Here is a 17,280-nt window from a genome sequence, read left to right on the forward strand (position 1 = left end):
ACATCAGTGCGTATTTTCAAGCCAAGTTTGCATATTTATAAATTTTTGTCTGCAAACTTTTCTTATCTACTGTGCCAAATAGAAATAATAAATAGCTGTGGTTACATTTGTTCGCGTTCATTCACCGCATGCTGTTGAGAATTCTACGCAACAATGTATGCACTTGGAATCTAACGAAAATAAGCAACTATGACGTACACACGCACACGTACACACCTATTTCATACATATGTACTAATGTAGCACATAGCATGCATGTTTGTATATTGTCAGAGGCAGCAGCTAGCTTTCAGCGAAGCATTTGCGAGTAAACAAATTGATGGACCTATCCCAAAAGGCAAATCATTGGCCCTTGCGTGTTGTGTTCAGCCAAATTAGTCAGGCGAAAGAACAAGAATAGCTCGAAGCAAGCATAATAATGGAACGCCGAAATTGTATTTTGACGTTTGAAGAGCGGGAGATGGCGCAACGGTATTGCATAAATAGATAGAAGAGAAATGTGGAAATGTTGTGACGGAACAAGGTGTTTTTGTATATACCATATGTATGTTTATATAACGGGTGTTTTTTTTTTTTTTTGTAGACGTGTGGTTTTCAATGGGGCAATACTTTTTGCAGAGTTGGTCTTTTTTACACCGCTAAGTCCAGTATGCGATCGATTTAATCGTCCAGCAGAGTTGGCAATTCGAGCAACTATGTATCGGTTTCACAACACGCTTACTCTAGTGGATAATTTGCATAAATTCATCCGCCATCGCGCTACACCAATAGAAGTTTGACCCATCCATTTTATAGAAGATTTTGCGGAAGCATCTTAGTTTGAGGGCTTACAATATTATCAAGCGCGTGGTCGGAAATTGTGCTTCCCAGCTGGAATATATTTGAGCCAGCCGCGGCGGTCACTTGACCGAAGGGATTGCTTAAACATAAAAGCAAACTCTTATCTTTATAGATTATTGGCCATAATATGAAATTACATATATGCATTTTATTTTTCTTTGAAAACCACTTGTCTAAAAAAAACACCCTTTATAGATATCCATATATATATTGTATGTATATATTTTAAGTTTGTATGTTTTGGTTTTTACGAGCGCACGCAGGAATTAGTCGCCGCGCTAACGGTGCACAAGTGGAAGATGATGAAAGCGTCGAAAGTGGCGCAAAGCCATTTGGCAACACAGACGCGCGCACACACGCTTATACAAATTGCTGTTGGAGCTGATGAAGTAACGCAATGGCAGCAAAAATAAATTAGCCAAAAAGTTATTTAAACGTATATATAAATGCATGTATGTATGTGCTTAAGAGCAACAAATTGACTGATGTGCTGCTCTCCTATTTATCTATTACGGCAATAGCTAAGCGCAACATATGGTGGAGCTGCTACAAATTGCTAAAGTGAGCCATTTTCAGTTGGCGAATTGCAGTCGCGTGTGGCAGTGAAGTGGCAGCAGCGAAGTACAGAAATAAAATATCAGCAATAAATGTTATCGCATTTGTCAAGCAAATTAGTGGAAAAATGTAATATATTTATTGCGGCTGTAGCAAATGCCTGCGTGTGTGTGTGTATTGTGTGCCACAAGGCAGAAAAAATGAAAGAAACTAAGATAACTTGCTATAAATCAATGATAAGTAATCAGATTAAATTCGCAACTGCATAAAATATATTGTGCAACACAAGCACAATCAATTATATAACACACAAGCCTTAAAGAAAACAGTGAATAACACATAATGAAGGCGCATTGGTTTATGCAAACACAATAAATATGTAAATTGTGCCTAGAAGCCGGTTGCAAGTGAAAATCACTCAAAATTCGTGTCCTCATATGAAGTGTGTTGGCCGCTCGTTTGTATGAAAAATTGAGCGCACTCATATTCGTTCAAAACATACATGCAGAATGTTCGGCAATACACAGTTCTACACATGGTTGCATGTCGAAGTAGCGTGTAATTTGTTGGCAAGTTGCAACTGCAACGCATACATACGTACATATGTACATATATAGTAAATATAAATAAACATTTACTTGGCATTTAAACGGTTTTTAGTAATACTAAAAGTGTTGAGAACAACAATTTTGTGGCACTGACGCCAGTGTGTGTTGCCTTAGCAAATGGGGGCGCATAAAAATGCATCTATAGGTGTACTTATATACATATGTACATATTGTAATAAATTTGATATTGGCATTAAATTTGGAAAAACCAGAAAATACGTTAACTTCGGTTGCTGTAATACCTTTCACAAATGCAAAGGTACCTTACAAGAAATCCAATTGCGTGAAAATACCTCGACATGAAAGAGTTTTCCATACGATTGTTCTGTTTGTATGGCAGCTATATGTTATAGTGGTCCGATATTAGCCGTTCCGACAAACGAGCAGCTTCTTAGTAGGAGAAGGACAGGTGCAAAATTTCATATTGATAGCTTTAAAACTTAGGGATTAGTTTGCGTATATACAGAGAGACAAATGGACATGGCTAAATCAACTCAACTCATCATGCTGATAATTTATATAATTATTTTATAGGGTCTCCGACGTTTTCTTATGGATGTTCACAACTTTATGGTAAACTAAGGATAATTAAGTTAAGGGTATACAAATATTTACTTATTTGGGTCCTTTATAAAACGAAGTTCTAAATTATGTCTTGAGAGATGTTTTGTGAAATATTATTAAAATGCCCAGTCAGTGCTATAAATCTTGTTTTAAAAGAAAAGGAGCCAATTGAGCGTAATTTCTGCTTCCGAAGCACTCTGTTTTGGTGTTGAAATTCCCGAACAGCGCTATATTGGTCGCTGGAGAAGAAAGATTATGTTCCATCTTGTTAGAAATACCTGCTTTAATCGCAATAATTTAGATTTTGTAGCGCGGATCACTCTGGCATTCTTGCCCTTTTTGTTACTCACATAAAGATGGATTACCTTTGAAGAATTCTAAGGGTTTTGATATTTTAATTTTGGGTTAGGGGAACTCAGTTGTTTTTTGGTACATATATATATGTATGTCTTTCAAGCCATGTAGATGACAGTGTAGAAAAACTGAGGAGAAAATTCGTGAAACTTCTTAGAAATAACAATACCCACTCTACCCTTTCGGGAGACCTTGAAGTTTCAAATCGACAGGACCATGGCTGACATATGCCGAACTTTCCAGTCAATAAAATCAAAAAACAGTAAGAGTCACACTATGCTCGCATATCAATTTTTTATGAGCCCTACTTTAATATGCAGAAAATAAAATATATCTTTTACACTTATAAGTCTCACTTTCCTTTCTGTATTATATTTGCGTTTTTAATACCGAAGATCCACGGATTGTGGTCTTGTACAATGGTAGAACGTTAATCACTGTGGTTTTGATAACCTAGTAACACTTTTTTCTAATTGGAATGTACCAATTTTGGTATTATTCAAGGTATATGGCGTCTCCGCAAGTTAATTGATTTCTTTGGGAAAATGTCATCGAATCTAGTTTGATACTTTGCTTAAGTCGGGATTCAAGATCATGATCTCTTAATTGCATTTAAATAACCATATTTCTTTAACTTTGTTCAAAACAGTATTAGTTATTGTTGTTTTATGTATTGTTGAAATAAATTTCAGCGAATATTTCTATAGTGACAAATTTCAGTCGTATATAGCGGGGATTGTCCGCATAGACTTTAGACTTTGCATATCCCCACAGGAAAAATTCTAACGGTGTGATATCACACGATCTTGGTGGCCAATCGACCGGCCCGAAGCGTGAAATTATCTGCTCACTGAAGTGTTCTCTCAATAAATCCATTGATTGATGTGATGTGGAGGAAGTGGCACTGTCTTATTTAAATCACCGGCATAACTTTTGAAGAAATATGCACCGATGATTTCACAGGCCCACAAAAGACATCAAACCGTTGTTTTTTCTGGATGAAATAGCAGCTCTTGATTGCTTTTCGTATTTACGTACTCATTGAGCCAGAAATAGGCCTCATCGCTGAACAAAATTTGGCTCGAATATTATCGAAAAACGAATGCTGGGTCGCAAAATGGGTGATGGTTTTGCGAATAGTATGCTCAGTAGGCCGATTATGTTGACCATAAGTTGAGCTAAGCGCGTGAAACACAGTCTTTACAGAACGTGAATTTTCGTAATAAAGTTGAACAACGTTTACATTGTTTAGGGTTGTTTAGGCGTAAGTCTTCCTATGATGAAATGCTGAGCAATACTGAACATATATAACATGACAGCTTGACACGACTCACGCGTGATCTGTCAAAGCCAGGCTATTGGAAAAGGACCTCTACTTGGATCACATTTTAGCATTGCGTTTATAGATATGAGAGAACGAAAGCGGAAATTATAAATTTCTGAATTGTTTCTTTGGTAGAACTCTTACATAAGTAGTAAGTATGTACAAGTATGTAATTATCATGCAGAGGACGAGCATTAGCGGAAGAGATGCTGAGATTTTGTATACTTTTATTTACCACTACTATTCGTGAGCATATCTCATATAAAATATCAGAAGCATTAAGAACTTTTAAATTTTGCTTAATCTCGAACAATATCAGAAAATACAAACAACAAAGTAGATGAAAAGTTCCTTAATATTTTTTTTTTTGTTAATGTAGATACCGAGTTTTGTATTATATTTCCTAATTACTTTGTTTTACGATCTCTAGATTAAATATATTATTTATAAAATCGTCGAACTCTAATTACTATAGCATGGTACACGCCTTATACACTCAAGGATTTATTTAAGTTATTCTTCGCTCATTCACATTCGATGTTGCGCTTTTTATATCCATTATGTATTAATATATTTTGTTTTTTGGTTGCAAACGGTTGCAAATTTATTGTCTACTTTATCATGCAAAGCTCTCTAAATTTATGCAGAGACACATATGCTATTTTACAATACAATATTTACAAATCAGATTGCCACCAGGGTTGCCAATTTTTTAATTGCAACATTTTGGATTAAAAACTGAAATTCTAATTACTTTACATATAACACAGCTTTAAGTACCATCTGATTCTTTCACTTTTCAATATATAAATCAAAAACCATTCAATGGATCTAGGTAAAACTTTGCAAGAACATTACCTTTGAGATGTGCCACCTTATGACTAAAAATTATATATATATATATCGAAGCAAAATTGTCAAGCCCCGCAGTTCTTATTGCGAACTTTTAAAATATCGGCCAATCTGTGAGATATAATATACAAATTGGAAAATAATCTTTTTCTGATAATAGTATGTCTGTAAGTCAAAAACAGGTTGAATCGGATCAATAATGCCCTTAGCTTCTATACCCCTAATGGAAAGATTTTCGAACTTCCGACTGACTTTATGCCGCATAATATTAATAATTGGAGGGGAAACAAGTGACAGCTTATGGGTCAGTAAAAAGCTTTAAAAACAAAATGAGTTTTGGCTTGAAGTTTACTTTAAGATCCTAAAAACTTTATTTAATTGGAAGGATAATTTAAGAGAAAATGTTGTATACACCCAAATAAATATGGAATAAAGCCTCAAAGAGCGAAGTTCGATTTCCTTCTTTACTCTCACAATAAATTGGCAAATATATGCCTTTTTTGACTGACCCACCTCTTATCTTACACATTTTGTAATTTCCAAATGATAACCTTAATCGACTGACAGTATTAGATGCTGTTAAGTTTAAAAAATTGGTACATATAAAAAAGCACCATTTTTGGAACTAAAGTTCCAAGGTTGGCAACCTTGTTTATTTACGTTTATACATCCGAAAATGCGCGTTCTATTGCTCAAATTTTGCATTCTCTTCTTTCGTATTTTACTTTTGTTGATTCTGTTATTTTATGCTGATCGAGAGTAAAAGCTTTTCAAGTTGACGCTCTCTACATACAAAATCACACAATCAATCAATCGTCTTGCGACAAGATATACCCATTCATCTCTTATCTGCTCCTCTCTCGAATATATGTTTTATTCATGTTCGGTGTATGGGTGTTTATCGCAACGCTCGCATTTACTTTTAAATGATTTGCCGGCAATAAATAAAATCACAAATGAGTGCGAAAACGAAATAAAATGTGAATGAAAAAAATATATATAGTCAGATATATGTGTGTTTGCATTTATTTATCTTGCTGAGAGCATTCAAATAAATACTTGTAGTAATAAAAATAAATGCGTGAAGTGCGAAAATAATGTGAAGACGTGGAAATAGACGACAAATAAGAAATAAAATAAACAAACCGCAAAAAGGGTTGAAAAATAAAGTACTCGATACAAATACACGATTTTGATAAATAAATAAAAATACAAGCTCGAAGAAATCAATACACGCGCAAACTTTCACATGAAAAAGAAAATAGTCGACCCATAAAAAATCCTACATATTTATTTGAATAACAATCACAAACAATAACAGCAACAATGCCGGAAGCTACAACCACTTTCCCCTATGTGTACACACCGGAACCGCCTAAGAAAGCGCCCATCATAAAACTCTCATGTGGCATCGGCGATACAGATGGATTTCCCGCCTTTGACGTCGACTCGGACGCCTATGCGGCCAAAGATGATCCCAAGTGGGGGTTTCTAATCACAGGCGGCGCTGAGTTTCACATGGCGTTGACCGTATTTCAGGTGAGAGACGCATTTTTTTGTTGCTGTTTATTTATTTATGTTCATTCATAAAGTATAGTTCTGAGTAGCTGTGCTTGAATAAGAAATGAGGTGGACAGGTAGATGAAAATGTGTGCGCATTTTTGAATGTTTTTTTTTTTTTGCTATCTGCTTAAACAAATGGATATGAGTTTTTGCACGAATTTTTAAGAAAAGAAAGAAGTTTATCGCGGTAAGATACCTTTTATTAAGGAGAGATAAATAAAATAGCACATGAATAACCAAATTCTATGAAGTAAGTGAGTTTTGCAAGTAGGGTTGCATTTGAATTAACTTTTTTTTATGTTAAAAATAATTTTTTTTTAATCTGAACAACCGGGCTGAAAAAACAATAAAAAAAATTTAAGCCCACAAATCGGGCTAAAAATATAAGATTTGGGTAGTCTGGCGGAACAAATATATAAGAGTAATATTTATGAAAGTAGTTCACAGTCCATATAGATATTTAAAAAGAGTTGAAGATCGGACTTATTTTTATATCTATTTAAAGTTTGGAATCAGATATCGCAAATTGTAATTTTTTCCTTTTATACCATGTATTATTTTAGTTAATACAATAGCACTGGCTAATAGTAGTTTTGTTTTATGAAGTTTCTTACCCAATTTTGTATGATTTTGCCTCGCTGATTCCACATCTGTAGTAAATTTTCTCTACCAGCACGAATTTTCGAAATATAAATTTTTAGCCAAAAATAATACAATTTATTTTTGTTTTAAAAGAAAAAACATACAAGTAATTAGTATATAGGTACATATGCATTTAGTGCTTAATTATTCTCTTTACTTAAATTTGCCCCAAAAGTCTTGCAAAATTTAATGCGCCATAAAATATGTTTTCAAAAACCAAATATCACCGATAATAAATAGCCGCACAGATTACGCTGCTCCCAATTCGCAAAAGTCTCGTGCCAGATGCATCTGTTGAAATATATAAGTACAATATATGTACATGCAGAATAAATATTTACGCGCATCGTTAGAATACCCTGTAGAAAATTTTATATATTTTCTTAATGTTTAAAAAGAATTTGTAGAAGTACCGTGGTGGTATTACAGCCATTAGAAATCGGTTACTAAGAATTTACCATTTGGTAGACTGCGTTGTTTCGCGACTTTATTTTCATAAGTTGTAGTGAGTAGTGAAATTCAGAAATATAGCGCAAATATATTTAATAAAATAACAAGTGGAAATTGTTGAAGGGTTTAGACCAATTAAGAGCTCTAAAAATGCCTACCTTTGACAATTTCTTCCTTTTGGGCTTTATCAAAAAAGCCCATTCATATACTCATGTATTTGAGTGTTTTTTTAAAGCATATTAGCGGCTAATTAAGACAGTTGCAGCAGGTGAGTGACCCTAATGCGTCAAAATACAGCAGATTCCCCACTTCTGGAAAATTTATGGTTTCCGGTCCTCTACCAGTTGTATAATGTTTTAACACCTACAAGTGTACTGAAACAAGTTTTGGATATTCTTAAATCCTAGACTGTTATAACTCATTAAGAGCACACCTAGTGTGACAGCCTACAAAACGATGATTTTTGGGAATTAAAAAAAAAAACTTCTGTATCGATTGTTTTGAAATTTTCAGGGTATATTTTATATGTTCCACCGTCAAATTTAAGAAAAAATATTTTTCGAGTTACACCCCATTTCATACGGTGCTAAAAATATGTCCTTCACTGATGCAGTGCTTTCCGTAGATGAAACCTAAAAGTGAAAAATTCTCGTTCTAGATATCGGAGATATTTTTCATACAAATTAAACCCTATAAAAAAATCAAAAATTGACATAATGGCGGGTTTTTTAAAACAAATTTGATTTTTTTTTTAAATTTCACACTAGGTGTACCCCTTAAGAAGTTATATCAACTTGCAAGTCAGAAAAAACTATGTTTTTATAATTTTTTTTTCAAGAAGCATTTTCTATAGTATTATTATAAAAAGGAAAGATTTGATTGTTCGAATCGAATAGGCTCCGAAACTACTTGAAGGATTTGAAAAATTATTTCGTCGATGAAAAGCTACACTTTCTCCGGTGAACAAAAGTTATATTATGTTTTTTAAAAAAATGTTTGGGATTCTTACTAAAACGCCTAATATGAAACCCAAGGTATAAAAACGTAGATAGCCGTCATTGGGCCACGGGAGGGGAGTCAATGTCATGAAATAAAGTGCAGCGCGGCTCATTATGTTGGATCAGTTGGCTCCTTACGATGCAGTCGTATGCGGAATTAAATATAAATAATATTAAAAGTTCGATGTGATTTTGCGAAGATGGCAAATGAAGGTTAATAAATAAATTAAAAATGTTTATGATGGAGAATATTTGTTTGCTCAAAACTTTCTTAAATCCGAAATGCTTAAAAATTTTTTATCACTATAAATGAATACAGAATATGTCCCACCGCCGAGGTTATAGAAGTTTTTCAAAATAATGACGAGTTCCGAAAAATTTTTATTGCACATTTCCTTAAGGGGTATTGGCTAGAGTACACACACATATAAGTATTTGTGTATGTATAAATATAGCATAATTTATGTTTTCTGTCTTTATATTTTTAAAAGCTTGTTAGTGTGTAGGCTGACCACTTGCCCTAAGTCATTCATTATGAGATAAATGAGCATAAAAGTGTCGAGGCAAACAAAGCAATTGTTTTGACTGAAAAAGTTTTGCAAAACAGGTAATTAGTCAGAGTTTTGCAATAATGAGGCAGAAAAACGTTATCAGGTTTTTTATTGCGTTGTCCAGTTAGATGCAATGTATGGAGATACCATACATTAGCGTAAACAAGGAAGTTATTTTATTAAATTTATATTCTGTATAAAGCTACAACGGTTTTTATTTAGCTTTAAGCATTTGATTATGCGTTGTGCTAAATAAACGGTTAATTAAAGCATGTACCAACGATAATTACTTATACGCCCTGTTGAACATTTGACAATGCGACGTGGATTTTATGTTAGTGAGTTTTAAATTTTTTTTTGGTTTTTTTTCTTAGTTAAACTATTAAATAATGCTGAATAATGCCAGAATTAGTATTCTGACTTCCTGTTAGCAAAGCGGTTATTAATTGTACATTCTTGTTTTCATTATATGAATGATTCCCTTGTTTTCACATTCTGAGTAAGACCATAGGCAAATGAAAAGTACGTCAGTCTTTTTTCTTTTTATAAGTCAGTATCAATGAGAAATCCTCAAACATTCACACCCTGTGGGTTCTTTAAATGCGATAGAGACCTCTTCTTTATTTTTGAAATATTAAAATTTATTTCGAATTTATGCTAACCTATATTTTCGTTCAGAAAACATGTCCTGTTAATACAAACCGGAAGTGTCGAAAATCACACTGTTAATGGTAGGGGAAAGTTTGGGTTGTGATGTTATGCTAAAATGTAATACAGAAAATATTTTCTTAAATTCTAGAATATTCATTATATTAAGTATGTAAAGGCTGAGGCAATTCATGGACGGATTTTACTTATTTTGACCCCAACTAAAGTATACCAGAGAAGCTATGTTAACTTAATTTCGATAACACATTTTACATATTGATCGATATATACTGTATAAAGTTAACTGAAAGTTTTAAAATACAAATTTTGGGTGTAGATAAGCTAGGAATAGTGTTTAACCGATTTAACCCATTTTTGACACAAGGGCATATTATTATCAGGAAAAGATTACCTCTAAATTTCATTAATATATTTTACAGACTTTCCGATGTTTTCGGTAAAAAATCCGCCATATTCATACATTCGGTATCTGTGGCTTTAAAAGTTATAATTTCACCCGTTTTGGGCATCAATATATAAGATATGATATATAATATAACTAGTATATGTAGGTTCACCTAATTTTTTGAAGATATTTTACATATCTACATAGCTACCGCGTATAATAGTCTTGTTCACCTAACGGTTGTTTGTATCACCTAAAACTAATCGAGATAGATATAAGGTTATATACCTATATATATATATAAATGATCTGGATGACGAGACTAGTCCGTCTGCCTGTGCAAGCTGTAACGTAGAGAAATTATTCAGGACAAAATCCCTTAAGACACTACCCTACCGATACTGTAAAAATTGATAAAATCGGATGATAACTCCGCCCCCTCTCCATATAACGGTTATGTTTAAAGTGGCTAAAAGCCCGATAAATTAATAAATAAATTCGCCAGAGACATTAAATTTTACATCCGAGATGGTGCGAGAGCCCATAATTATCCTTATTTCCCATATAATACAATTTTAAATTCCTCCTGATTTTTTCACTTTCCAGTGTACAAATCTAACACCAATGAAGGTATCGGTATAAGACTTCACACGAACAGTGCCTCTCAAGTGTGATACCTTCTGAGCACAATTTCTCCAAATCAGACCAAAACTATTCTTGCCCCCAGGTACCGAATATGTGGACCCCAGAACTTTTTATCGAAAATATCAGAGAATCTGTGATATATACAAAAAAATTCGGAGAAAATCCTTTTCTGATTATTGAATCGGATCAATAATTCTCTTAGTCACCTTAGCTCCTATATAATTCATTTTAACAATTAATTTTGTGAACTCTTTTCCTATTTCTCTATTACATATGAAGAAAAAAACGAGCTAGATCAAAAAGTTAAAGAGTTGTTGTCAAAATATTGTCGGCAAAAATTAACTACCCATGAAGCAATATTTTAAACCACAGCTAAGTTGGCATAAGAAAATCGATGAATTCTTTAAAGGGACGTACCCATTATCATTTTCACAGTACATATTTGTCTACTTTCGTTAATTATAACTTGAAATAATATAAATAATATTTTAGTGGGCTCGGCAGCCGCAAAATTCAATTCATAACACCTGTTAAGCGATGGAAAATCTTTTAGAATATATGGGAAAATAGGTTCGCCGACTTGCTCTTATATGCCAATGAACAAAAAATTATTGAGGGAATTGCAGGTACAATATATAAATTATATAATACAATATATATAAATTATTTAGAATTTTCAACTATTCGACTGCATTGTTTATATGGTAGAACTCATATGAGAAATTTGGGCCTACATATTTCAAAATCAAACCATTTGTGTATAACTGCCAATATAAATAAATTTTAAATATTCATATTTCTCTGTGCCGATCACTGCTTGCCAGAAAAATATTAATGGTCAAACCAATGTCCTGCTATTATGGCCAAATTACTGTTTTTTTGTTTGTGTACATAGTTTTTGCAAATTTGAAGCACACGACAGCCGTCAACTAGCGAGCAAAAAGGCGTTGTGGGCATGGTTTGGTTTAAAGTAGGTTGCATTAATATATGTATGTAGAAGATTTTGCATGTGAAAGTTGTGTGTCGCTAGTCTGCATACGTCAGCGCGGCGCACGAGCTGCGCAATAAGCGCCAGAATAATTGAAATAGGCACAAGAAAAAAAGACGAAACAAAGAAAATTTTACTTAATTCAGATATGAGCATTCTGTTTATTTTTTTTATAAATATATATTATACATATGTATGTGCATATATGTATACTTTTTAAATTTGCTTAGCAAAAATTTTTCAGCTAAATATTGTGCATTTAAAAATTGTGTGTGCTCATTGCGGTGTTGAACATTGAAAGCAATACTTGTCGTGCGTATTCGCCGGGAGCTGGTGGTTAAAATATAAATATCATCCTTTTTGCACTTGCATAAGAAAAATCCAAACTAAAAGTTATAAAAAAGTACCAAAAGTTATTGTCAAAAACAATTTGAATGTTGTTTTGTGCTTGTGTTTCCAACATAACTTGCTTGAAACTAACAGAAGTTCTCTTTTCTGTTGTTTTTTTTTTGTTTTTTAGGTGACGCCAGACGGTTTAGCGGACAAAGGTGGCATTCGTTTGGGTGATATTATACTAGAAATTAACGAAGAAGACGCCACCGAGCTTACACTTACTCAAGCGCATGAGAAAATTGAAGCTTGTGGCAAGAAAATCCATTTCCTTGTAAAGAAGTGAGTAGTTTTAACCTCTTTCGATGTTTGTGTTGTTTTTTTGTAGTTGCGTTAAAATTTCCGTATATCATTTCCTGTACAAGTAAAAACGAAATTTTCTGCCTTTTGTACTTTGCAGCATGGAGGAAGATCCAGATTTTGAGTTGGGCGAGGAAAAGTCGATTGTGCTGCGTGTGCCAAAACCAGCACCACCGCCGCAGGGTGAGTGTGAAACTATTTCAATTTTTGCGTATGTCAAATACCTTTGTATTTTATGTGGCATGCACTTAATCCCCATTTCCTTCACTTAGTGGCATGTTGTTTATACGTTTGCATTTGCATGTATTCATCGCATATTTAATCCGCGTTCCGGCAGCTTCTTCTTACCTTAGCACGCATATTCTTATAATTTTTTGTTATTCCTCTGGTTTTCTTTTGCTTTTCGCTTTGTACTCACATACTAACGCGGTTTTCTTGGTTTATCAATTTCGTTTCTTTTTATTTTCTGTAGAGTTCACCCCAACCCCATTGCTAGGCACCCGTTTTTGGCATCCCATCATGTGGATCGATCCACCCGAGCCACCGAAACCGAAGAAAAAGAAAACCAAAACCGAAATCGATGAAGAGGGTAATGAAGTTGTCATTGAATTGAGTGAAGATGAATCCTCAGAGGATGAAGAGGAAAAGGTGATTTGCTTAATGCACATCGTTACATTCGATATGATAATTTATCCTTTCATGCTTTACTCCTTTTAAATAATTACCACTGCTACTACCGCTAATTGACACGCTAACGGACGCGCGTCACACATTCATACATAATTGACGAGTTGCATCACAAGCAAAATTTGATAAGCGCGTTGTAACTGTGTCCGCTTACACACATACGTACATAGTAAACTCTATGGTATATAGGCATTTACATACATACGTAATGAATATTCTATTCCACAGCAAAGTATGAAAAGATCATGTCTTTTAAGTAGTTGTATCATATTCAGGTCAAAGTACGCTTGTAGCATAGAAAATTCCAAAAGTGATGAATGAAGCTTTAGAAGAATGTTTGAAAGATTTTAATTACAGCAACTAATCTCAGCTACGAAGTAAAATATATTATATAATTCCAATTAATATATAATACAGAAATATTTATTAAGCTTTGTAAGCAGGTGAAGCAAATCTGCAAGTAAGCTACTTGCATAATAGTAAAATCCGATTTGTTTTTTTTACATTTTTACTTCAAATTATACCCAGAAATGTTATTATTTTATGGATTTATATAAGGTTGTCAGATATCTCCCTTCCGCTTTTTTGATCTTCATTCAATGCTTTATAAAAAGTGTTACAGTGATCGGATTTAGTTAAAATATGCGCCGTTTTGTTCGATGATCTGTTTCCATCTAGACGGCAACTTCATAATACCTTCCTTGTAGAAGCCCCCTCCTTATTTGCGAAGAATTCGGACAGCCACTTTTCACAAGCCTCTTTTGAGTTCAACTTCACACCACCAAGGGCATTCGCCATGGACAGGAACAGGTGGTAATCACTTGGCGCTACGTCCGGGCTATATGGCGGATGCGATAAAACCTCCCATCCGAGCTCCCGTAGCTTCTGACGAGTCATCAACGAAGTGTGTGGTCTGGCGTTGTCCTGGTGGAACACTACACCCTTCCTGTTGGCCAATTCTGGACGCTTCTGGTCGATCGTCTGCTTCAAGCGGTCCAGTTGTTCGCAGTAGATGGTAGAATTAAGCGTCTGGCCATATGGGAGCAGCTCATAGTGGATGATTCCCTTCCAATCCCACCAAACACACAGCAAAACCTTCCTGGCCGTCAATCCCGGCTTGGCCACTGTTTGGGACGATTTACCGGCCTTCGACCACGACCGTTTTCGCTTGATATTGTCGTATGTGATCCATTTTTCGTCGCCAGTCACCATCCGCTTCAAGAATGGGACGAGTTCGTTCCGTTTCAGCAGCATATCGCAGGCGTTGATTCGGTCCAGAAGGTTTTTTTGCATAAAATTATGCGGCACCCAAACATCAAACTTTTTTTTTGTATCCAGCCTTCTGCAGATGGTTGAAAATGGTTTGGTGACTAACTCCCATCTCCTGGGCGATGTCACGAGATGCCATATGCCGGTCTAACTCGATGTATTCCATGATTTGATCGGTATTTGTCGTCACTGGTCTTCCGCCGGCTGGCTTATCCATGGTGTCGTTTTCACCGGCTCTGAATCGTCGAAACCAATCCTCCGCGGTTCGAAGTGATAGAGTACCATCCCTCAAAACACCATTAATCTCACGGAACGTTTCTCTAACGGATTTGCCTTTAACGAAGGAAAACTTTAAAATAGCGCGAATTTCGGCGTTAGTGAACTCCATGTTTACACGTCTATAACTGTTGAACGCAATATCCAAACTAATCATGCATAGCGTTGTTTTGTAGGTTATGTCAAGACCTTTCAAATTATGTATATTGTTGCCAGATACGAGCTCTGTAGCGCTTTGTACATAGCCGCGAAATTCAAAAGACAAAAAAGCGGAAGGGAGATATCTGGCAATCTTATACTTTTAAAAATTTTGATAAATGTTTTAAAAAATTTGATATAAAATATATTATTTGAAAAATATTTTTATAATTCAATCGAAATATAAACATTTAATCGAATTGCAAGTGATTTAGTATTCGAAATTGCTGTAAAAATATTTTTCTTTACTTTTATAATTATATTCACACAGCGATAGAAACATAAACTCGATTTTTAGGATTAATTTTTATTAAAAATAAATGTAATATGAATTAATGATATTTTAAGTAGGAAAGCAGAGCTTTATAATGATTTTAAATTATAAAAGTTCAGAAATTGATTATGCAAAGAACTTAGTACCCTGGCGGTTTTTATAAACTTTAAATTTTAATACACAATCATAAACACACACGCAAAGGAATCTGCATGCGAACTCAATAAATTTTTAGATAAAAAAATACACTCATGCACAAAACAAGAAAAAAAGCAGTTTGTTTGCTATCTAAATAACTATTATTTAAAGTGTATTTTTGGCAAAGGACATGCTTAAGCGAGTAAAACCAATAAGACATCACATATAAACACCTCAAACCGTTAAGATGGTGTTAATACCGTAAAGTGCCTTGACATTAAAACGTACACACTTCCGCACACAATTCCAAAACCAGCCACAGCACCCACCTACTAATGCATAATCCTATTTACGATTGTCACAATGCTAAATGTAAAATAAAAATGAAAAAAAGAAAATAAACCAAAATTCTCTATTCAAAACCTGCGCTGACGCCAATTCGTTGCTGCCGCTGCCGCCTTAAACCATGCTTTGTCACGCTCCACCAAAACCAAACCACCGTGAAATTTCAAACACTTTCCGGCATTTAAATCGACTGTGTACTTCGCAACCGCCGTCGTGCAAGCGCAGGAGTTGCCACACCATCGCATCGTACGCAATATTCGCCGCTTCTTCGCTGAGGTGGGCGAAAATCATGAGCTAAGAGAGCGTACCATTGAGGATATGCTGCTGGCGCTGCCTACTGCCTCGCGTTCGATGAAGCCCACCACGCAGTCGCGTGAGGAGAACAGGGGGCGACGCAGTGGCAATGCGTCGAACGCCAAACGGCGCGGTGGACGTCAAACGGGTCGTAAGAATGGTCGCAAAATGGCAAAGGACTCGGATGATGAGGATACGGACGACGACAAAGACGAATACGATAGTGATGATGATTAGAATTAGCATGGCGAGGGGTGATGAGCTTGCAAAGATATATTATTGCGTTTTTAAATTTTGTCCGCTTTATAAATGATAATATGAAATTATAATTAATTAAAATAAATTTTTGCTGATAACCAACCCAAGAATATAACTTATTATTATACATATAGAGTGCTTTTGAAAAGAAGAAAAGATGAGCGTGAGTTGTAAATACTATGTTTTTGAGTTTTTCGATTTTTTAAACATTTTAATAATACGTTTGCATGGAGTTTTAATTTTTAAACTATTCACTAATTATGTCTGAATTAATAACACTGTATTACACATTCGACTTTTTTCTAAGTATTGGACCAAACTAAATTTTTGCGAGAGATTGAGGCATAAATAAAAAAAATAAATTTTTCCGTTTTTCGAAATTAGCATACAAAATAGAAATATTTGACTTCAAAGTTCGAAATTAGGCGTACTGAAAAACCGGGTTATCGAGCGTATATGACAGTAGTATATGGGACCAAAGACAATGGGATAAGCTTGATACAAACATGTTGTACACCATTAAATGAGAGGATTTTTTTTTGTTACTTGCGACTTTTTTTAATGAAAAATCATGAATTTGAAAATGATTTTTGTTTGAAAAGAAATATTCTTTAAATATATATCGAAAAAATATAACTTTTTCTGCGCAATAAAATTTTGATTGATATACAATATAACGAAAATAGTAGTAGAACCTGAAAAAGAACTGAAGTAAATCTGATAGCTTACATGTGATCTTCGGAAAAATTCAAATGTAGCTAGTGGGTGCTCTTTTCTGTTCCTATCGTGAAAAATATTGCAGAGACTTTCTTCAACGATTAAAAAGCTTTGAAATCCTAAAATAAAATCTGTAAACGAATTTC

The 17,280-nt window shown here is 34.4% G+C and overlaps 2 protein-coding genes across 5 annotated transcripts in view; both read left to right on the forward strand.

Moving 5' to 3' along the window:
* LOC106624317 (mitotic apparatus protein p62) overlaps positions 1–17,280 on the forward strand; it is a 42,239-nt gene that overhangs the window by 20,583 nt on the left and 4,376 nt on the right. The gene's annotated exons all lie outside the window — the stretch shown is intronic.
* LOC138855558 (membrane-associated guanylate kinase, WW and PDZ domain-containing protein 3-like) lies at positions 1,409–16,519 on the forward strand. Its single transcript, XM_036363530.2, has 6 exons — positions 1,409–1,524; positions 6,163–6,636; positions 12,509–12,660; positions 12,779–12,861; positions 13,151–13,326; positions 16,091–16,519. The coding sequence occupies exons 2-6, from the start codon at positions 6,424–6,426 to the stop codon at positions 16,394–16,396; spliced, it is 930 nt and encodes a 309-aa protein (XP_036219423.1). The 5' UTR covers positions 1,409–1,524; positions 6,163–6,423; the 3' UTR covers positions 16,397–16,519.

The sequence above is a fragment of the Bactrocera oleae genome, chromosome 4 (genome assembly GCF_042242935.1).
Source record: "Bactrocera oleae isolate idBacOlea1 chromosome 4, idBacOlea1, whole genome shotgun sequence".
Taxonomy (NCBI): Eukaryota; Metazoa; Arthropoda; class Insecta; order Diptera; family Tephritidae; genus Bactrocera; species Bactrocera oleae.

What these genes read in the sequence shown, in the direction of transcription:
- LOC138855558 (XM_036363530.2), top strand. Translation starts at nt 6,424, where the DNA reads ATGCCGGAAGCTACAACCACTTTCCCCTATGTGTACACACCGGAACCG. An exon ending in ATCCATTTCCTTGTAAAGAA is followed by an intron (nt 12,661 to 12,778) that starts GTGAGTAGTTTT and finishes TGTACTTTGCAG; the next exon opens with CATGGAGGAAGATCCAGATT. An exon ending in ACCAGCACCACCGCCGCAGG is followed by an intron (nt 12,862 to 13,150) that starts GTGAGTGTGAAA and finishes TATTTTCTGTAG; the next exon opens with AGTTCACCCCAACCCCATTG.